The 23,268-nt window shown below is 49.2% G+C and overlaps 1 protein-coding gene across 1 annotated transcript; it reads right to left on the bottom strand.

The window, feature by feature from the left end:
• Positions 1 to 20,977: 20,977 nt before the first annotated feature.
• LOC137419488 (uncharacterized) lies at positions 20,978 to 22,177 on the bottom strand. The gene has a single exon (XM_068105521.2). The coding sequence runs from the start codon at positions 22,175 to 22,177 to the stop codon at positions 20,978 to 20,980; it is 1,200 nt and encodes a 399-aa protein (XP_067961622.2).
• Positions 22,178 to 23,268: the final 1,091 nt, after the last annotated feature.

The following is a 23,268-nucleotide window of genomic DNA, read 5'->3' as shown; positions in this document are numbered from 1 at the left end:
ATATGATAAGTTTGATACTCGAATTCACAGAACCGATATTCTATTCTTCTTCAGTCGCCATCATCGGCGCCATGTTTGACGAAATGAACACACGTGTGAATCCAATATGGATATGGCTCCCCCTTCTCTCCTCCTCATTGTCCATTTCTCATGTTGAAACATTTCCCCTCAACAAACACAATCATTATACATTTATCATTAATCACTTGATAATTCCCAAACCCGGTCACGAGTGCAGCCACGTTACCTCACCTCCTGCAGCAGCTTGATAAACGTGCCGAGCCAATGAGGAGAAGCTAAGCTTCCACCCGTGACGTCATGAACAACGCGATGCCGCAATCGCGCAGAACGGGAGCAGGTTCTCCAATACAGTCAGTTTCACAGAAGGTCATGTACTTATTTTAATAATTGCAGCCCGATTTTCTTATTATTTTTTTGTGTTTTGTGATGTTTTCAGAGCTGTGAGGCTCTATACATGCCACCTGTCCAGATATGATTGCAGTGAATGAAGGAGCCTTCAGGTACCGTAAACCAAAATACTATTACAAGACTGCAAATCCGCAATGAGCCGGCGAAGTCAAAGCCTCTTGCCACTATTTTACCCATCACTATGGCATCAGTAGGTTAGGTAGTTGGTAGAAGGTAGGTGTAGTAGGTACCGTACCTAGTACAAAATGACACCATTTGCATTCTGGATGAGATTAAAATTTATAAAATTTCCTTCTTGATTAATTCGGTGAATTCTGTCTCAACTTCGGATATTTCCGGCCGTGAAAAACTATCCCCTGCGGCCGCGAGGTTTCTAAAAAATAACTCTTCGTCAATTTTAGAATATTTGACGCCGTTTTCAGCATCCGAAATGTGGTAATGAAGCGCGGTATTACGCGCGCTGCTTGTAAGCAAGGAGGAAGCGGACAACGCGGTAAGTTGTAAGAGTCTTTATTCGAGAGCTCCACTGTAACACTGGAGCATTCCGGGCTGCGCACCCGGTGTATATCCCGCGGCCACGCCTACCCCTCGGGCGTGGCCGCCGCCCACTTGGTGCGCGGAATTGATGCCCTCGCGCCAGTGAGCTTTCGTGTCCGCCACATGCGCCCCCCCCAGAATTCCCGCACACCTGGAGGGCCAGTTTGCGGGGCAAATGGATGACCCGGCCGAAGTGCCCTCTGGTGACTGGCGGCATCCGGGGTGCAGGGATGCCAGCTGGGATGCCTCCGGCTGCACCCGGGATGGGTGCAGGCTCGGGGGGCGGTGTGCCGGTGGGGCCGGGCGGTGCTGGGGGTCCGCCCACCGGGGGGCGGCCCCGACGCAGGGGCCGAGCCACCGGCGGTGGGTGGTCCACGTCGAGGTGGGCCGGCTTGAGGCGGTCTATGGAGACCCGGTCAGGATTGCCGCCGCTGTCCAAGGTGAAATGTTTCACCCCGGTCTCCAGCATGCGGAAAGGCCCGTCGTACGGGGGCCGCAGTGGTGTCCGGTGGGCATCGTGCCGGACGAAGACGTACTCTGCGGTGCGAAGTTCCAGGGCGATGTGCGTAGGTGGGTGCCCGTGGTGCGCCGTGGGCACCGGGGCGAACCTCTGGGCTGTCTCCTGCAGCACGGAGCACTCTTGCGCTGCGGACCATGGTGCTGTGGAGTCGGGGAGGAACTTGCCCGGCACCCGCAGCGGTTGCCCGAAGACCAACTCCGCCGTGGATGCGCGCAGGTTGTCCTTGGGCGCCGTCCGGAGGCCCAGCAGCACCCAGGGGAGCCTGTCGACCCAGTCGCCGTCGCGGAGGGTCGCCCGGGGTGCGGCCTTCAACGAGCGGTGGAACCGCTCGCACAGGCCGTTAGCCTGGGGGTGGTAGGCCATGGTGTGGTGCAGCTGGACCCCAAGCCCCCGAGCGGCCACCCCCCAGAGCTCCGAGGTGAACTTGGGGCCGCGGTCGGACGAGATGTCCAAGGGGGTGCCGAACCGGGTGACCCAGGTGGCGATGAACGCCTGCGCGACGTCCACCGCCATCGTTGACGCCAAAGGCATGGCCTCCGGCCACCGGGTGGTGCGGTCCATCATGGTCAGGACGTGGGTCAAACCCCGCGAGGGGGGCAGAGGTCCCACCAGGTCCACGTGAACGTGGTCAAACCGACGTTCCGGCACCGCAAACGGGGCCAATGGGGCCTGGGTGTGTCGGTGCACCTTCGCGCGCTGGCACGCGAGGCACGTACTGGCCCAGCCGCGGACGGCCTTCCGGAGGCCATGCCAGACAAACTTGTCGGCGATCAACCTCTGGGAGGCCCTCGTGCCCGGGTGGGACAGGCCGTGGATGGAGTCCAAAATCCGGCTCTGCCAGCCCGCGGGCACGATGGGGCGAGGCCGCCCGAGGGAGACGTTGCACCAGAGGGCCATGCCCGCGCCGTTGAACGGCACCTCGGTGACGCGGAGGCCCGTAACGGCGGTCCGCAAGGCCTGGACGTCGGGGTCGGCGGCCTGGTCCGCCGCCATCCGGGCATAGTCGATGCCGAGGTGGACCGCATGGGCAACGGACCGGGAAAGGCAATCCGCCACCAGGTTGTCCTTCCTCGCAATGTGCCGGATGTCCGTCGTGCATTCGGACACGGCCGAGAGGTGACGCTGCTGCCGGGCCGACCACGGCTCGGCGACCTTGCCCATTGCGAACACCAGTGGCTTGTGGTCGACGAAGGCCGTGAATGCACGGCCCTCGAGCAGATGGCGGAAGTGCCTGACCGCCAGGTGGAGCCCGAGCAACTGGCGGTTGAAGGTACTGTACCGGCGTTCGGGCGGGCGCAGCTGCCGGCTGAAGAACGCCAGCGGTTGCCAAGCTCCACGCACCCATTGCTCATGCACCGCGCCCACCGCGTAGTCCGAGGCGTCGGTGGTGAGGGCGGTCAGTGCATCGGGTGCCGGGTGCGCTAGCATGGTGGCGTTAGCCAAGGTGAGCTTCGCGCCAACGAATGCCGCGTCCATCTGCTCGGTCCAGGTGATGTCACCTTTGCCCGGCTTCCCTCGGAGGGCCTCGTGCAAGGGGCGCAGGAGCTGGGCGATGCGGGGCAGGAAACGGTGGAAAAGGTTTACCATGCCCAGGAACTCCTGGAGCCCCCTGATCGTGCGGGGGCGTGGAAACCCCTTCACCGCCTCCACCTTGGCCGGTAGGGGGATGGCCCCGTGCCTGGTGACGCGGTGCCCCAAAAGTTCGATTTCGGCGACACTGAACCGGCACTTGGCGGGGTTCACGATCAGGCCGTGCTGGCCCAGACGCTCAAAGAGCGTGCGGAGATGGTGTAGGTGCTCTTCGCGGGACGCGCTTGCGAAGAGGATGTCATCCAGGTAGACGTAGACGAAATCCAAGTCGCGCAAGATGCTGTCCATGAGGCCCTGGAACACCTGAGCCGCATTCTTCAAACCGAAGGGCATCCAAAGAAATTCAAAGACCGAACGGCGTGATGACAGCTGTCTTCGGGATGTCCTCCGGCCTGACGGGGACCTGGTGGTAACCGCGTATGAGGTCCACCTTCGAGAAGAAGGACATATTCGCCAAGCGGGCAGAAAAGTCCTGAATATGGGGGACGGGGTAGCGGTCGGGGGTGGTGGCGTCGTTGAGACGGCGGTAGTCCCCGCATGGTCACCATCCCCCGCCGGGCTTGGGCACGATGTGGAGCGGTGACGCCCAAGCGCTCTCGGAGCGCCCAACGATGCCGAGCCGCTCCAGCGTAGCAAACCCCGCTTTAGCTACCGTGAGCTTCGTCGGCTCGAGGCAGCGTGCCCGGGCATAGACCGGTGGCCCGGCGGTGGGGATGTGATGTTCCACCCCGTGCTTGACGGTCCCTGCCGCGAAGGTGGGCCTCGTGATGGCCGGGAAACGGGCGAGGAGGCGGGTGAATTCATCCGCTGCCGGAAGCGTGCAGATGAACCTGGCCGGAACCGAACCGCTCAGCAAGCCGCTCGGCGAGCCGCTCGATGAGCCGCTCCGTGAGCTGCTCAACGAGGCGGGCAGCGCGCAAGCGAGCGAGCTGAATGTCTCAGCCTGGACAAGCCTTCTGTGCTTGACGTCGACCAACAGGGCATTGGCACAGAGGAAGTCCACGCCGACCAGTGCCATAGGCACGTCGGCAGTCACGAACGACCATCGGAAAACCTGCCCTCCGAACCACAGAGAAAGGCAGCGTTTTCCGTACGTGCGAATGGGCGTACCGTTGGCAGCAAGCAGCGAGGGGCCCCGGCCCGCGGACTGCTTGTCGGACGTACCGGCGGGAACGACACTCACCTGCACTCCCGTGTCACACAGGTAACGGCGCCCGGATAAGGTGTTCGTTATGTACAGGAGGCTGTTTAATCGGCCGGCGCTCAGTGCCATTACCGAGGGCCGGCCCGGGCGTTTCCCGACCTGCCGAATGAGCACGGCGGGTGACATTGCCGAGCCTCGTGGCCGAACCTAGCGTGGAAATGGCACCAGGTTTGCGGCGAAGCCGGAGGCCGCGGTTTCCGCGGTGGTGGTGGGCGGGGCATGGCGGCCACCACGAGGCGCCCCTTGGAGCAGGGGTGGGCACCCGCAGGAGGTTCAGCGGCTACGCGGTGCGTCGCGTAGTAGGGGTGGGCACCCGCAGCAGTTTCGGGCTCGGGAGCCACCACGGCCGCACCGAAACTCGCCTGCGTGTCCAACGCCGCGTAGAACTTGTTGGCCTCAGCCGCGAGCGCATGGGGTTCCGTTATCGCGGAACCGGCCAACGCGAGGCGTACTCCTGCCGGCAGCTGGCGTCGAAATAACGCCCGGAATAGAGCGTCCGGGGTTTCGTCACCCATGAGCGACAGCGTATGGTCCATTCGGACCGACGGTCACATGTCACCGAGCTCGGGGAGGTCCAAGAGGCGATCGGCCCGTGCATCCACCGTGAGGCCTAACGTGTTGAGGAGGAGATGCTTGATCGCCTCGTACCTGTCGTCGGCCGGTGGGTTCCTCAGGACCGACACGACGCGGGCGGCCACGCCGGCCCCGAGGGAGGCGATCATGTGGCAGTAGCGTGTCTCGTCCGCCGTGATGCGTCGAAGCCTGAACTGGGCTTCGGCCTGCAGGAACCAGATCTCCGCCTGAGCTTCCCAGAACTCGGGGAGCTTTATCACTACCGCGTTGGTTGCCATGGCTGTGGCGGGTTCGGGTGGTCAGTGATGGCTGACCAGAACGTCGGAGGTCACCAATGAAGCACGGTGTTACGCACGCTGCTTGTAAGCAAGGAGGAAGCGGACAACGCGGTAAGTTGTAAGAGTCTTTATTCGAGAGCTCCACTGTAACACTGAAGCGTTCCGGGCTGCGTGCCCGGTGTATATCCCGCGGCCACGCCTACCCCTCGGGCGTGGCCGCCGCCCACTTGGTGCATGGAATGATGTCCTCGCGCCAGTGAGCTTTCGTGTCCGCCACAGTAAAAAGCTTTTTTGAAATATTTTTTCAAATGCTCGAATCTCATTGGTTCCGGTGTTTGGTGACGATTTTCTTTGAAGATAACCAGGGCCCGTGTGAGCCCGGGGAACGAGGTTGGTCTTAAAGTATTTTAATTACAAATTAGAGGTGCATAAGATTGTGAATCAAAAAAAGACGGGTGAAACAAACTCCTATTGAACTTTTTTCAATTTGTTATGCATACCTCCGCATCCGCAAAATGGGGGCCTCCATTGAGCGATTTGGTGCGTCAAAGCTTCGAAATTCTCAAGGGATCCAGCAAAATCTGGCTTTTCAACATAATACGTTCGCGTTCATTAACAACACCGGCTTCGCCGGCTAATACGTACGCGTTCATTCACAACACCGGCTTCGCCGGCTACTAAATGGATTTACATTTCCCGCTCTTTAAAAAGGTTTCAGAACTGCTCTGCAGAGTCGAGGGTCATGCCTCTGATTGAAATGGCCAAACGTTTTCGGCAGAGCCACTTCGGTTACGCCAATTTCCACCTGTTCAATGATTTGAAGCGGACACGATCTGGGTTCGTCATATCGGAGGAATTTTCAATACGGGTGATACAGATCTTCAAGTACCTTGCAAGTGTCGCAGGTTCCAATAGTATGAGATGCTATCCTTTGGAGGTTTGAGTTGAGACGACAGTGTCCACGTCTTAGGCTGGAGAGAGCTACCCCATGGTCTCTGCGAGAAAGCCGAGGGCATCTAACTGGGGAAGCACCACTTGTTGACCCTTCAACGAAACCTTCCCTTACTGTTGGGTGTCCCACTGGGATTGCCTTACATGGTCCTTGGCCGGGCTCATCAATTGTGATGGACCCAGATGGATTTGGGTAACACATTCGTGTTTGAGGGCACATTTCCCCGCCAGGTCACGGCTACATTTCCCCCAATGCTCACGTGACCAGGTATCCAACACAGGTTGACCATCGTTCCCCTCCAATTGACACTATTGATCGGATGCAATACCTCAAACCATGTCGAATTTACATCCCTCCTGCAGGGATTCCACTTCCTTAAGTGCAGAAAGGGAATCGGAAAAAATAATGGCGTTGGGTGGATTAAAATCAACGATCCATTCCAGCTCTAATACGAGCATGGCGGAGAACACAGAGATGGTCGGAGAGCCTCACTGCCTTGGTAACCTCAACATCGGGGATGCATGTTGGGGCAGCTGTTCTACCGAGGGACGGAACTTTGGATCCATCCATATAGACGTGGAGAGGGTGACTCCAAACCGAGAGGAAAAACACGATCACCTGGCTGCAACACAGTGATGTATTGTCCTTATCAGTTTTCCTCCACAAATCCAAATGGATTTTGGGTGTGACAAGAGTTCAGGTGGGCCAGGTTGGACGGATCTCCCCACAGGTGTTCAATGGGATTTAGATATGGAATCATTGCTTGCCACTTCAGACGAGTCCCGCCTTTTGTCTTGAACTATTCCTGGGTGCTTTTCACCCCTCAGCCCAAATTGGGCTAAGGGGTATTGTCGTCACGGGCGTCCATCAACTTTTGGTTTCCGTCAATTTCGAGCAGAACGGCTTGTCCGATGAAATCCATTTTTGCAGTGTGTGTTGGGGTTGAGTAGAGGAAGGTGCCTTTCGAAAATGGGCACGTTGAGATTTTCAATATGGCCGCCACAGCAGCCATCTTGAAATTGGTTTCCGTCAACTTCAAGCAGAACGGCTTGTCAGATTAAATCCATTTTTGCAGTGTGTGTTGGGGTTGAGTAGAGGACGGTTCCTTTCGAAAATGGGCATGCTGCGATTTTCAATATGGCCGCCACGGCAGCCATCTTGAAATTGGTTTCCACCATGCATGGGCTGAGGGGTTACGCCCACTTTGCGGTGCTATTTATTTAACTTTATTTGGGGTCATTGTCCTGCTGCAAGACCCATGACCTTCGACGGGGACCCAGCTTCCTGACACCGTGTTGAACATTGTGCTCCAAAATTGCATGGTAATCTCCTGATTTCATGATGCCATGCACACATGCAAAACACCCAGTGCCAGAGGCAGCACAGGAACCCAACAACATCACTGAACCTCCTTCATGTTTAACTGTGGGGAAGGTGTTCTTTTCTTTGAAGGCTTCATTTTGTTTTCTTTAAACATAGAGATGATGTGCTTTACCACCTAAAAGCTCTAATTTGGTCTCATCTGTCCACAGGACATTCTCCCAGAAGGAATTTGCTTGTTCAGGTGTCTCTCTCTCTCTCAGCAGAGACAAGCTGTCGTACCTATGTAATCAAAGTGAGGCACAAAGTACCCCTCCCTTTATATAAGGGATCGTTTCTCTGTATGCAGCTTTAATATGGGGACTGAAGATACATTTTGTAAGCTTCTACTGAACGAAATCGGCAGCAAATTTCAGAAGTAAATACGTTGTACCTTGAGGTAATATGTTACAAATTCGAGCAACATCGGTTTATGTGTTCTTGAGTTTTATTTAGAAAACCCTCGATATTTTATGGTATTTTTGGGGTCTCATTTTTGGAAAATGTTTGGGTCTCACTATCTGCCATGATCTTTCCCGGAAAAAACACATTTCCAAGCTGGGCATTGTCATTTCCAAGCTGGGCAGGCAAAGCCAGTCGCCGACTGGGCATCCTTTGCCGTGCGAAGTCCTTCCTTGGCACACCTGAGCTCCTCACCACATACAAGGTTTTCATCCGCAGCTCAATCGAATTCTGTTCTCCCCTCTGGGCCGGTGCTCCTGCCTCACACCTAGCTAAGCTTCACGCTGTTGAAACCAAAGCTTTCAGAATCATTGGAATCTCCTGCAATGAAGCGAACTCTGAGGGCCTTTCACTCACTCACCGCAGGCAGGTTGGTGGTCTTTCTGTCTTCAAACGACTCCTCTCCGGCCTTGCGCCCCCAGCTCTCTCTGTGCTATATCCCCCAAATATTCCTACATGTTGCACAAGATCTGTTGCACAAGCCAGCAACCCTCTTATGGTTAAACTGCCAAAATGAAGACTCTCTGCTCACCTTCACTCATTCATTCCTCTTTTCTCCCACCTCTGGAACAAACTTCCTCACTCTCTTCAATTCCACTCCCCCCTCCAGGTCTTTAATAATAATAATAATAATAATTCATTTATTTTGTAAAGAGCTTTTCCAGAAGCCCAAAGGCGCTTTGACAGAGTGGCAAACATAATGCATAACAATACATGAAAACAACAATTGCAAAAAAGACAAGAATCAATAGGGAAATATTTAAAGCAAAAGGAGGGAGAAGGAGAAGAGATAGTCAGGGGTTAAATGCTGTGGGTTGAATGTTGAATGCAGTGTTGAACAGGTGGGTCTTTAGTGATGTTTTGAATGTGGTGAGTGAGGAGGAGTCTCTGATGGTGTGAGGTAGTGAGTTCCAGAGGGTGGGCGCAGCGATGGAGAAGGCCCTGTCCCCCCAGGATCTGAATTTGGTCCGGATGGAGGGGGTCAGGAGGTTTGTACCAGCAGAGCGGAGGTTGCGGGTGGGAGTGTGCCTGGAGAGGAGGTCAGCCAGGTAGGATGGGGCCAGGTTATGGAGGGCTTTGTATGTCAAGAGGAGGATTTTGTACTGGATTCTCTGGGGGATGGGGAGCCAGTGAAGCTTGTAAAGGACGGGGGTGATGTGGTCACGGGTCCGGGAATGGGTGAGTAGACGGGCAGCGGAGTTCTGAATGTATTGGAGTTTATTGGTGATTTTTGAGGGTGAACCATAGAGGAGGCTATTGCAGTAGTCCAGACGGGAGGTGATGAAGGCGTGGATGAGGGTTTCTGCAGCCGTGGAGGAGAGGGATGAGCGGAGACGGGCAATGTTTTTCAGGTGAAAGAAGGCTGACTTTGTGATCTGTTTAGTGTATTTGTCGAAGGAAAGGGTTTGGTCAAAGATGACGCCAAGATTCCGGATGTGAGGGGAGGTGGATACTGGGATACCGTCGATGTTGAGGGCAAAGTTATGGGTGGATTTTGTGAGCGTTTTTGGGCCAATGATGATTATTTCAGATTTATCACAGTTAAGCTTGAGGAAGTTGATTTGAAGCCAGGATTTTATTTCAGTGATGCAGTTTGTCAGGATAGAGTGGGTGTCGGTGGAGACGAACTTGGTGGAGATGAAAAGCTGGATGTCATCGGCGAAGCAGTGGAATTGGAGACCATGACGGCGGATTAAGTGACCGAGCGGGGACAGGTAAAGGATGAAGAGGAGGGGGCCAAGAACGGAACCTTGGGGGACACCTTGGGGGAGGGGAGCAGTGGGGGATTTGCAGTTATTGATGGAGATGAACTGGCATCTGTCATAGAGGTATGATTTAATCCAAGAGAGGGCAGTGCCGGTAACGTTAAAGGTGGATTCAAGTCGGGTGAGGAGGATAGTGTGATCGATGGTGTCAAAGGCAGCGCTGAGGTCGAGGAGGACGAGAATGTTGAGGTTGCCAGCGTCAGAGGAGAGGAGAAGGTCGTTGGTGATTTTGAGGAGAGCAGTTTCAGTACTGTGGTTGGACCGGAATCCGGATTGGAATGTTTCATACAGGTTATTGGCAGAGAGATGATGTTTGAGTTGAGTGGCTACAGCGCATTCCAAAACTTTTGACAGAAAGGGTAGGTTGGAGATGGGTCTGAAGTTGTTTAGGGTGTCAGGGTTTAGACCAGGTTTTTTTAGAATGGGGGTAACAGCAGCAATTTTGAGGGAAGGTGGGACGATGCCTGTAGACAGGGAGGAGTTTATTGTTGCAATGATAAGTGGAGAGAGAGCAGGGAGGGAGGCTTTGACAAAGCTGGAGGGGATGGGGTCAAGAGTGCAGGTGGCAGTTTTCATTCCTATGAGGAGTTCAGAGAGGTCAGTAGGGGAGATTGGGGAGAACCGAGACAGGGGATGGCAGGACAAGGGGGGGCAGGTGGTTGGAGGGGGAGCGGGTGCGGCGGTGGTCAAGCTGTTGTAGATGTTGTCAATTTTGCGTTGGAAGAAAGAGAGGAAGGAGATGCAGTTGTCTACTGTGAATGACTGGGTGGTGGTGTTCAGGGGGCGGAGGAGTTTGTTTATTGTCGAGAAGAGTGCTTTTGGGTTTCCGGAGCCAGAGTGGATAATTTGAGAGTAGTAGGCAGAGCGGGCGCGGGAGAGGGCATCTTTGTAGTGTTGTAGGTGGTCCTTGTAGGCTTGGGAGTGAACTGTGAGACCCGTTTTATTGCGGAGTCTTTCAAGTTGGCGAGCACGAGTTTTCATCAGGTGGAGTTCAGGGGTAAACCAGGGAGCAGAATGGGTGAAAGAAACTGTTTTGGTTTTTACAGGCGCAAGCTGGTCAAGGCAGGAGGAGAGAGTGTGGTTGTAGTAGTCAGTGAGGTCAGAAGGGGTGTGGAGGTCAATGAAGGGAGAAGTGGACATTTTTTCAGAGAGGGTGGATGAGAATGAGGTAGGTGAAAGAGCGTTTAGCTTACGGAAGTTGATTGTGCGATAATGCCTTGGTGTTGGGGCGGGGATGTTGATGGTCAGAGTGATGGCTAAGTGGTCAGAGAGGGTGAGGTCAGAGCCATAGAGATGGTGCAAATTTAATCCAGTGGAGCAGACAAGGTCCAAAATGTGACCACGGATATGGGTAGGAAAGTCGACATGTTGAGTGAGGTTAAAGCAGGTGAGTAAATCAGTGAAGTCAGTGGTTATTGTGGAGTCAGTGGAGTCCATGTGGATATTGAAATCACCAAGGAGGAGGATTGAGGGGGAGAGGGAACATAGCTGGGTCAGAAAGTAGGAGAAGTCAGACAGGAATGATGGGTGTGGTTTGGGAGGGCGGTAGACGACAGCCATGACTGACTGCGTGCGACCAGAGAGTTTTAAAGCCAGGTGTTCAAATGATGGAGCAGATGAGATGGAGATGAGGTTGGTCTTGATGTCTTGACGGTGGATAACGGCAATTCCACCACCTCGGTCCTCCGAGCGTGGTTTATTGACGTAGGAATATCCATTGGGTGTGGTGAGGTTAAGTGTGTAGTAGTCCAGAGGTTGTTGCCAGGTTTCGGTGAGACAGAGAAAGTCCAGTTTGTTATCCAGGATGTATTCGTTCAGGATGAGGCATTTGTTGTTGAGGGACCGGGTGTTGAACAGGGTGAGATTGATGTTGTTTTGAACAGCAGGGATGAATTCAGGTGATTTCGCCAGGGTTCGTAGGCAGGAGGTGCGATCGTGTGCGTTGCTGTGACCAGGTGCGCTGGGACGAAGAGTGAGAGTGCGCTGAGCCGACCAGAGGACGGGGATGGAGTGACCTGATTGCAAATAAACAAACTTACGACCGGAGCCACGGTGAATGTACCTGGGTCGTCGGAGGAGTCCATTTGATTTGATGGCAGAGATGCATGATGGGGTGGAGCGGGTATTGAGCAGAAGAAGCCTTGCGGCGGAGTACCTCAGAGCCATGCCAGGCAGGAGCGAAGGGACGAGTACGAGGCCAAGGTCGAGGAGGCAAAGCGGCAAACGCAGCGGCAAACGACTGCAGCCGCTAATCAAGACCACAGCGGCAAACAGCCACCGCCGCAAACAACGGGAGCGGGCCTGAGGAAACAGTGGAGGAGCCGGGCAGGCGAAGCCAGGAGCAGAGCCGGGACCGAGCAGAGGGCAGACCCAACGGTCAAAAATCCGCCACGACCACCAGAAAAGCAAACTATGTACAATGGCCCAGTCGGAGAAGCGGCGAACAAGTAACGCCAGCGTCCTCTCCAGACCGGACCGGAAGCGGAAGTCAAGTCCTAGCGGAAGTCAAGTTTAAAACAGTTGATCACCACCATCTCTTATCTTCGCACATCCAAAACCTTGATCTTTTCTACCCCCGTTAATTCACACCAGATCCAATTTTTTGAAATACCAGCTTCTTTCCTGGACGTCCTAGCAGTGTCCATGTGTTTTATACTTCTCTCACCCACCCCCCCCCCCCCTTCCCATGCCTCCTCCCCGCAAGCCCTCTCCCTCCCACAGATCTTCCGATGTCCCTGTTCTCTACTGTTGTACTTGTGTGCTTCCTCTCCTCCCCATCTTGTCTCCCGCTCCCTTTATTATATGTTTTATGTGTCCGTTTTTTGTGTGATTAATGTTAGCTCTTACAGGAGCCTCGATGTTGTATACAAAAAAAAAAAAAAAAATCACGTTGGTGTCTGTCTATCGGTCCGTCCGTCTGCCCGCCCAAAGTGTGTTAGCGCTCATATCTCAAGGGCTATACATTGAAACTAGCTGAAACTTGGAATATACATCGGGCAATAGGTCTAGTTAATGACTTTCAAAACAAATTCCACCTAAGTGCTATCGTTTTTGCTTTAAAATGAAATATACTTGCATGACTCAGCATGCTCTGCGCACCTCACCACATGTCATTTCAGAGGGATAGGCATCTCTGACCATTTCGGTGTCATTTGGGTCTTCAGGGTCTTTTGGGTCTTCGATGTGTTTTGGGTCTTCATTGGCGATTTGGTCTTCAGGGTCTTTTGGATCCTCTGGGCCTTCAAGGGTATTTTGGGTCTTTCGGGTGTTTTGGGTCTTCTGTGTCTTCAGTGTCTTCAGGGGCTTTATGGTTCTTAAGGTTCTTTTGGTTCCTCAGGGTCTTTGGGGTATTTTCGTTCTTCAGGGTATTTAAGGGTCTTTTGGGTCTAAAGGGTCTTTGGTGGTTTTATGGGATCTTCAGGGTGTTTTGGGTGTTCAGCATGTCTTGGGTATTTTGGGTCTTCTGTGTCTTTTGGGTCTTCGGGGTATTTTGGTTATTCAGGGTATTTCAGGGTAGTTTGGGTCTAAAGGGTCTTCAGGGTGTCTTGGGTCTTTTGGATATTTTGGGTCTTCTGGGTATTTTGGGTCTTCGGGGTGTTTGTGGTCTTTTTTGGTCTTCGGGGTCTTTGGGATATTTTGGATCCTCACGGCCTTTGAGGGTATTTTGTGTGTTTGGGGTGTTTTGGGTCTTCGGGATATTTTGGGTTTCCAGGGTCTTTTGGGTCTTTAAGGGTATTTTGGGTCTTCAGGGGTCTTGGTGGTATTAAGGGTCTTGGGGGACTTAAAGGGTCGTCAAAGGTCTGAGGTGTCTTTTCTCAGCAGCCTAAATGTAAATAAGAGTTCACGGACTGTGTTTTGAGTGTTAATTTAATTTGAAGAAGAAGAAGAAAGTGTTTTGGTCACATATAAACATAACCATATACGTTTGCTCTATTATAATAAAATTTTGGTTCTTTGGGGTGTTTTGGGTCTTCAGGATCTTCGATGTCTTTGAGGTCTTCAAGGTCTTTTGGGTCATAAGGATCTTTTGGTTCCTCCGAGTCTTTAAAAATAGTTTGGGTCTTCAGGGTGTTTTGGGTATTCAGGGTGTTTTGGGTCTGCGGGGTCTCTTGGGTCTTCAGGGCCATTTGGGTCTTCAGGATCTTTTGGATCCTCTGGGCCTTCCTTCAAGGGTATTTTGGGTCTTCGGAGTCTTTGGGGTGTTTTGGGTCTTCGGGGTATTTTGGGTCTTCGGGGTGTTTTGGGTCTTTGGAGTGTTAAGGGTCTTTTGGCTCCTCTGAGTCTTTAAGAATCTTTTGGGTCTTTGGGGTGTTTTGGGGGTTTTGGGTATTTTGGGTCTTCGGGGTGTTTTGGGTCTTTTGGGTCTTCCGGGCCATTTGGGTCTTCAGGGCCTTTTGGATCCTCTGGGCCTTTGAGGGTATTAAGGGGCTTTGGGCTGTTTTGGGTCTTCGGGGTCTTTTGGGTATTCAGGGTGTTTTGGGTTTTCAGAGGCATTTGGGTCTTCTGGATCCTCTGTGCCTTTAAGGGTATTTTGGGTCTTCGGGATATTTTGGGTCTTCGGTGTGTTTTGGGTGTTCCGGGTATTTTGGGTCTTCGGGGTATTTGGGGTCTTTTGGTTCCTCTGAGTCTTTCAGAATATTTTGGGTGTTCGGGGTGTTTTGGGGGTTTGGGGTATTTTGGGTCTTCCGGGCCATTTGGGTCTTCGGGGTCTTCTGGATCCTCTGTGCCTTTAAGGGTATTTTGGGTCTTTGGGGTGTTTTCAGTTTTCAGGGTCTTTAAGGGTCTTCAGGGTGTTTTGGATCTTCATCGTGCTTTGGGTCTTCGGAGTGTTTTGGGTCTTCAGGGTGTTTTGGGTCTTCGGGGTGTTTTGGGTCTTTGGGGTCGTCGGGGCCATTTGGGTTTTCAGGGTATTTTGGAGCCTCAGTGCCTTTGAGGGTATTTTGGGTCTTCAGGGTCTTTTGCGTGTTTTGGGTCTTCGGGGTATTTTGGGTATTCAGGGGTCTTAAGGGTCTTGGGGGACTTCAAAGGTCCTCAAAGATCTGAGGGGTCTCAGCAGTCTAAACGTAATTAAGAGTTCATGGACTGTTTTGGGTGTTAATTTTATTCGAAGAAGAAGAAGACGTTTTGGTCGCATATAAACAAACACACATAACTATACATGTTTGCTCTATTATAATAAGATTATTCGGTAAAATGCCAGGGGCATAGAAAAGGCGCCTTCATGTAAGGGTATGTGCCATGTGGCAAAGTAGAGAAAAGAAGGAACATTCCATAGCTTGTAGACTATGCCAAACAATACAAAATAAGGGGCGTTCAAAAAATATCGTGTGCATGCTGGACTACCCTTGTATTCTGAGGAGGAACCAAGTAATGCTCTAGAAAAGTTCATATAAAGGGGTGCCCTACATCTGGCAAATGAAATACATCTACTTCTTCATGCAACTGAATGAATCAAATTGGCGCCCCTTTATATGAACTTTATTTTTATTTTTGGTATACAAGATCGAGGCTAGTGTAAGAGCTAACATTGGTGACAAAAAAACCAACGGACACATAAGACAAAATAAAGGGAGTGGGAGACAAGATGGGGAGAGACGGGGAAGCACACAAGTACAACATTTGAGCGCAGGGATATCGGGAGATCTGTGGGAGATAGAGGGCTTGGTGGGAGGAGGCGTGGGAAGGGGGTGGGGTGGGAGAAGTAATAAAAACACATGGACACTGCTAGGACTTCCAGGAAAGAGGTCGGTATTTCAGAAAAGTGGATCTGGGGTGAATTAACAGGGGTAGAAAAGATCAAGGTGTTGGATGGGGGAAGATAAGAGATGGTGGTGAACAGCTGTTTTAAAGACATGAAGGGATGAGTGGGATTGAAGAGAGTGAGGGAGTTTGTTCCAGAGGTGGGAGAAAAGAGAAATGAAAGAGTGAAGGTGAGCAGAGAGTCTTGATTTTGGCAGTTTCACCAGAAGAGGGTTGCAGGCAGATCTTGTGCGACCTGTAGGAGTACTTGGGGGACAGAGCACAGATAGGGCTAGGGGGGTGGGGGGGGGGGCTAGGCCAGAGAGGAGTCGGTAGAAGACAGAAGTCACACTACACAATGTCTCAAGTAAATTTTATAGAGCATTACTTGGTTATTCCATTACTTGGTTAAATGTGTAAGTTTACTCAGTAAAAATGCCATTGGGCACAGGTGTATGAATGGATGTCACTAGGCAGGGGACACAATCATCCTCTGGGTGATGTGCTCGTGTGTCTTCAAGCAGGATGATTGAGACTTTTTGCAAATTGGGCATCAGAGTGGACATTGTGTAGTGTGAGTTCCCAGGTAAATTTTCACTGGCTTTTACAGGTGAATTTTTCAAATGATTAAAAGATTTTCTCCAAATTGTGTTCTGGGCCCAGTCCGATTCCTGATTCATAAATTTATCTCTCTTCTGTATCCATCTTGTCCACCCTATACATGCTTTGCTGCCTCTCATTCCTCTGCACACCAATTGTTTGTCCTAGTCTGTGTCTCTCTTCCACCAGCCTCAACTACGTACAAAAAGGGAAAATTGAAAATGTTTCATGAGCTCACATGATTTAATGAAGGATTTTACACGAATTTTGCATTTGCATGAACATTCTTTGTTGGTAATTCCTTGTTCTCCATTGTGAATTTCCACATGATTTTCAGGAGGTATGACCAACTGAAATGATTCTCTACAAACTGCATTCGTAGGTTCATTCTCTGTTGTGAATTATCATGTGTTTTAAGGGGTTTTTTGTATACAAGATCGAGGCTCGTTTAAGAACTAGCACATCAAACACATATTAGCACATAAAACGCAAAAAACATAAACGGACACATAAAACAATAAAGGGAGGGGGAGAATCGGAATTAAACTCGTTACGGTCATTCGGGTGGATGACTTATTTAAAAAGATTTTCCACAACTTTTGCATTCGTATCGGCGTTCATCATTGTGAATTCTCACTTGTGTTTCAAGGGTGATGCCATGGAATAACTGGAACCTCGATCAAGTCATACCAGTTCACAGGTTGGTTGAATCATTTATTAAATACGTGCACACGGAGACAGGTGCTAAAACAACACATGGTCAGCACCATGCGTAGTTCATTCTCTCCAGTGAAATGTTTCAAATGAACCCCTTATATACTGTCGTGTCAGCCTGAACGGTTAACACCGCTGGGTGACGAATGGTCGTATCAAGTTCAATTCCGAGGTGCGTTGCTGAAACTGACGGTTAGTCCGTCATGCGCGGGTGAATGAACCAAAGTGCTTACCTGCATGGAGCTCATGACTCTTATGCTAGAACCCACAAACACACATGACAATAAAATGCAACAGTAATGAATTTAATGAAAGTAATTGTAATGAATAAATAAATAATGAACAGTGATGTAAAAACTCTAATTCCTACTGTGAGGACCCTCCAGCAGACACAAAAGCAGACAAGGGGAACAATAATGAAAATAAAAGGTTTTGTTTTTAAGCTGGCTGGCACTCAGCTTTGCATCCCAAACTACACCTAGGAGCTTGATGGTCACGGCAGTCTGTGCAGCCACCCGCGTGGGAAACGCTCCAACAAATGGCGCTGAAACGCCCAGATGTGAGCAAGCAGCCAACCGGACTTTCCTCGCTTCCCCCGCCAAGCAAGACATGGCCCTCTCCTCCCCCGAAAAGCACGACAGTCAACAACACCCCCTCATCCAACATTGCAAAAGTTCCAAAGCTCCGAAAAGTTCTCTTCACGAGCGCACCCGAGACAAAAGACAAAGAGTGACAGCCTCAGACCAACGCCAGAACGAGAGAGAGACCGAGCGATTCTTCTCCCCCCCAAGCTCTCGAACCTTCTTGCTCTGACATCATACTGTCCAATCATGCACTTTGGTGGTGCATGGTGCAATCATGCACACGGCCTTCTTGACCGCTCACCGATTCTCCGCCTTTACTGGGCGGGGCCTTTTTCCTATCGTGTTCATGTGGGCGGGCTTACTTGTCAATCGGCTCTGCTCGGGTTCTGACAGCATGCATGTCGGTTATTGTTGTTCAATGGCGCACTTTGCATGGCTGGCCTTGTGGTAGTTGTGAATGATAATGTAGGAAAAGGTCACAGGAGGCAATCACATACCGGGAAACTAATCTTAACCCTACCTAGTTAACATAACACCACCCCCCGAGTGGTCACACGTAAACGATCTTAAACTCACAGTTTTTCTACTTAAATACATCGGGATTGGCTTCCTACTCGCACACAGTCCATGCTACCGGACACAGTTCTATCTCCACTATGGTATTTCATCCCCTACCACCACAAAAGTAACAATACAGTGAAATAAACAGAGATGTGCCAATTTATGGGGCAATCACACTTCATGCTTTGTCCTAGTGACATAAAGGATTTTGCAAGTAAACAACAGATAGTGATCAGTAGATGGCAAACAAGAGCCTGTGATCTGTTATCTTCTATGAGTAGCTTTAACATTGCAAAACTTTGAAACAGATATGAAAACCAAGTGCTCATCACTTTCTTAGTATTAGCCCAAAATGCTTTGCAGCAATCTCATGGTCTCCAGACAGGGGCGTCGAGAAAGGAGGTATGGGGGGGAGGGGAGAGGGGTCTCAGGGCTCAGGGTCCGTTGAAGGGCCCGAGCTTCTCTTGTAAATTTTATTAAACAGCACAGTAAAACCCCTCATCAGCTCATCCTCATTTAATCATCGTTACATTTAAACCCAGAAGCTGATTTTGCTTTCCTTGCCGGAAACAAAACAACATTTATCGCTGTTAATGGTACAGTTTCAAACTTTACAGGAATTACAGAAAATGGTTATTAACCAGAAATGTACGTTACAAAGAAAAATATGAAGCATCTCACGCATTTTCTTGCCAATCTCATGGAGAAATGTGTTCAACAGTCGAGGGTGAAAATTGACTCAATCGGTCCAAATGTCCCGCTATCTCCTTTATTTTCGATCATATGGCTAAATAAAAGTGACCGTTTGTTTTTCTCAGTACAATAATTCAGGTAAATGACACGGATAAATAATAATTTTGTCCTTGTGTCCATTATATTATATACTGTTTCAGGCCGTCTGGAGCATTCCATGACGCTTTGGACAATTGAACTGTACTGTATGTTCCGTACTCTGAAACATGTACGAGGTGCACCAACTTCAACTTGTATAATAGATTTGTTAATACTTTATTTATTTACTTTTCAACACTTGTACCGTGAGCTAAAAAGGCAGCTGCTGTGATTTTGCTTTAATTATGAGCTCGTTGCCATTCTAATTTCGAATCTTCATTAAAGATAGTTCCTTAAAACATTAGAAAAGAGAGAAAGGGCGGGGGTGAGGGCCCCGAGGTAGTTTTCCTTGGAGCCTGTGCTGGCTATTGACGTACCTGGCTCTGCATTACCTTATATGGTCATAAATTCTCTTTTTCAACAAGAAACATTAGTTGAACATTGTAAAATAATAATTTTACTTCTCACAGTGAATGAATGAATGAAAGATTTTCCACAACTTGTGCATTTGTATGGGCTTTCTTCATTGTGAATTCCCATTTGTGATTTAAGGGAGGATGAATGATTAAAATAATTTCCACATCTTGTGCATTTGTATGGGAGCTCACCACTGTGAATTCTGATGTGCCTTTTAAGGGTGGATGGCCGATTAAAAGATTTTGCACAACTTGTGCATTTGTATAGGTGTAAGGGTTTTCCAGTCTTTCTACAGGCGGAACTTCTGAACCGGTGTCTGTGACTTGTGGGCGCACAATGAGCATGACAGCACTTGCAGTACTCAAACAATAACTGTATTGAAACAACGGTACAGTAGCAAACGTAGGTACAATATTCAGTTATCAGGGGGTCGGTCCAAATCCGCATCCGCATGCAGTGTTCCCTTGGACGATCAAGAGTCTCCTCTGGGACTGTCCTGTCCAATGAATGGTCAGCCTTGGAATCCTGCTCCACTCAGAGTTCCACAAATAATCCTCCAGGCCGGCCCATTCAGTTTAATCAGCGTTCAAAAGTCATCCTCATGCTCTTCTGGAGACGTAAGCATTCCACCCGACACACAGTCCAAATGAGTCTTGCTGTACTGGCAAAGTTGCATCTCCAATGTGGCTTGCAATGTGGCAATGTGGCAAATGTGGCAATGAGTATCGCTTTGCAAAGCCTTGCTCAGCATCATACACACACACCTTGTCCTCCGACCGTTTGTCTTTGCGCTCCTCGTGCATCAACCAAGAAATGTCGAGAGAGCAACATGCACCAACCAGGAAACACCGAGAGAGAGGAACGCCGAGAGAGAGAGGAAACGCCGAGAGAGAGGAAACGCCGAGAGAGAGGAAACGCCGAGAGAACAACGCAGACAACCACGTTCACTAACCAGGAAGCACTGAGAGAAAGAGAGCTTGGGAACGCCGTGTATTAATCAAAAATCACCGCAACATTATAATCACACATCATTCTTTCCCGGCACATTGGAAACACAAACACAGAGGTTCCCTCAGCCAGGGATCCCCTAATACAACTGAACTATTTTCTACCTGAACCAAAAACACCGCTTAGGCAACAATCACTGGCCCATTTCATTGATCCACACAGTTTATGGGAATGCTTTAAACAATCCTCTTTAATCAACGATCAAACTACCTTATGCATAACTACATATTATCCAGTCGTTGCTATGCCTTCATCACATTTCATCGATCAACCGCTTTCTCTCACGCAGACTATATATACCACTGTACTTACATATATAGTCACATTTTAACTGGCACCGATCACGCTATGGAAGAGTTGCTTATCCTTATATGATAAAGGAAGACTCCAGTTTTGTTCCTTGTTCGGTTTGTTAAAACTCTAAAAAGGGTAGGGCATAAACGAACTGATTCAAGATAATTACAATACTAAGAAACGAACTGAACTTTAACAACACATCTTTTCCTGCCGGTCGTGGCACTCCAATCTCCTCCAAAGCAGATCTTCCTCCGCAGATCTTCCTGAATTCGCGCAGCGTTTCCCTCAAAGTTCTTTTTTATCTAATAAAGTTCCCCCATCCCTTTGTTGCACAAATCACCTTATTCGGGCATGGAATTTCCAGGCCTTGCACCGGGCCTTTGGCCCGGTCAATAAGACCTCTGGTTTCTCTCCTGTAGGGTTTCAGAGCCCTTTCCTTGACAGTCGTTATCATCCCGAATGGTAAAGTACCTCTTATCGTTAAACAGGAATGTTCCTGACTCCAAGTTTCATTTCAAAGAGAAAACACATTTTAAGAAGAGGACAATATAAATAATTATATGCCTCCACAACGCATAGTGAGAGATGCGTTTTTAACTGACAATGGGTGTTCACCATTGTGAATTCTCATGTGCTTTGTTAGGTTGGATGACTGATGAAAAGATTTTCCACAACTTGTGCATTTGTATGGGCGCTCATCATTGTGAATTCTCATGTGCCTTGCAAGGGTGGATGAATCATTAAAAGTATTTCCACAACTTGTGCATTTGTATGGGCGTTCACCATTGTGAATTCTTATGTGCCTTGTAAGGTTGGATGATCGATTGAAAGGTTTTCCACAACTTGTGCATTTGTATGGGCGTTCATCATTATGAATTCCCATGTGTGATTTAAGGTTGGATGACTGATTAAAAGATTTTCCACAATTTGTGCATTTGTATGGGCATTTACTATTATAAAGTCTCACGTGCTTTGTCAGGGTGGATGAATGATCAAAAGATTTTCCACAATTTGTGCATTTGTATGGGCATTTACTATTATAAAGTCTCACGTGCTTTGTCAGGGTGGATGAATGATCAAAAGATTTTCCACAACTTGTGCATTTGTATGGGCGTTCACCATTGTGAATTCTCATGTGCTTTGTTAGGTTGGATGACTGATGAAAAGATTTTCCACAACTTGTGCATTTGTATGGGCGTTCACCATTGTGAATTCTCATGTGCTTTGTTAGGTTGGATGACTGATGAAAAGATTTTCCACAACTTGTGCATTTGTATGGGCGCTCATCATTGTGAATTCTCATGTGCCTTGCAAGGGTGGATGGATCATTAAAAGTATTTCCACAACTTGTGCATTTGTATGGGCGTTCACCATTGTGAATTCTCATGTGCCTTGTAAGGTTGGATGATCGATTGAAAGGTTTTCCACAACTTGTGCATTTGTATGGGCGTTCATCATTGTGAATTCTCATGTGCTTTGTAAGGGTGGATGAATGATTAAAAGATTTCCCACAACTTTTGCATTTGTATGAGCACTCATTATTGTGTTTTCGCAGGTGTGATGAAAAGCTGGTTGAATGACTGAAGGGTTTTAAACAAATTTTGCATTTGTATGGGTGATCATCTTTCTCTGCTTTGTGAGCCTGGTGAAAATTATTGTGTGCAAACAATTCATTATTCGTTTTGCTGTGTTTGGAAAAAGTCCTCTTGTTTGTTTCAGTTGGCGAGTCCTGGGGACCTGTGTCTACGCTGTTCATAAAAATAGGTGCAGTCTCCCTTGTAGATTCAATGGATCCACCTGCAAATACAACATCACGAGACCTGTAAAAAATGTGATTTTGTTCAATACTCTTCATATAATTCCGACAAATGTACACAAACATGTACATATGTATTTGTTCCACTGCAAAAAAAGGAAAAAAATATTTTTGATGTAAATAACAGTACTGTGCAAAAGTTTGGGTTTTTCTCAAGATATTCATACTGTTGTGGTTTTAGAAAACCACTTAGAGGTAATGGCAACCACCATACAGGTGCCTTTGTGTGGTTATTTCCATAGAGTAAGATTAGAATAGCTCCTTCCCCTTGTGTAGTGGGTTAGTGTCATAAAATGCATTGATGAAGGTTAGAGATCATCTGTTCTGTGTCGTAGCCCTTCTCCGAGCCTAGACCTTATATTAAAAAAATACCCTCAAGACCCCATTAGATCCTTAAGACCACATTTTACTGTCAAGACCCTTTGCTATGAGCTTAGCTTTTGTATAACTTAGGATGAACCCTTTGAATACACCAGGCATGCCAAGTCACAGACAAGGTTTCTTACATCTCAGCTTGCCTTTACTGAGACTACACATCTCATAACACATCACATTTTGTGACGTTTCATGGTTTGTTGCAGTAGTACTATTGTTTCATGATCCACTCACTATTGTGTGTGGTCCGATATGTGCAACAATAATACATGCAAATTGGTTGATCGATGCGTTTCAGATCGAACATTCTTACCCCAGGTGATAAAGGGTTATGAGTCGTGGGTTGAAGGGTATGATCGGGAAATGACAGCACAGACCTCCCAGTCATGACACCTGCATCACTAAGACCTTAAAAAGGAGTGCAAGTCGAGATCGCAAGTGAAGGTCATGCTGATTGCGTTCTTCAATGTGGAAAGAATTGTTCACGCAGAATTTCTTCCCAAAGGTGCTACCGTCAATGCAGCTTTCTATGTGGAAGTAATGAAACGTTTTTCAATCTTTGAAACATTTTTTTCAAATCTTGGGCATTTATTATGATTCGTTCTCCATCCCAGGTGAGCTGACCTTTTCTTAGCCATTCCAATGAGCCTTATTGG

This window comes from Myxine glutinosa, chromosome 1 (assembly GCF_964187855.1).
Source record: "Myxine glutinosa chromosome 1, kmMyxGlut1.1, whole genome shotgun sequence".
Taxonomy (NCBI): Eukaryota; Metazoa; Chordata; class Myxini; order Myxiniformes; family Myxinidae; genus Myxine; species Myxine glutinosa.
Note: the sequence above shows the minus strand (reverse complement) of the source record. Positions and strands in the feature narration are given on the sequence as shown.

Coding starts and splice junctions, on each gene's coding strand:
- LOC137419488 (XM_068105521.2), bottom strand. CDS start 22,177: ATGAACAGCGTAGACACAGGTCCCCAGGACTCGCCAACTGAAACAAAC.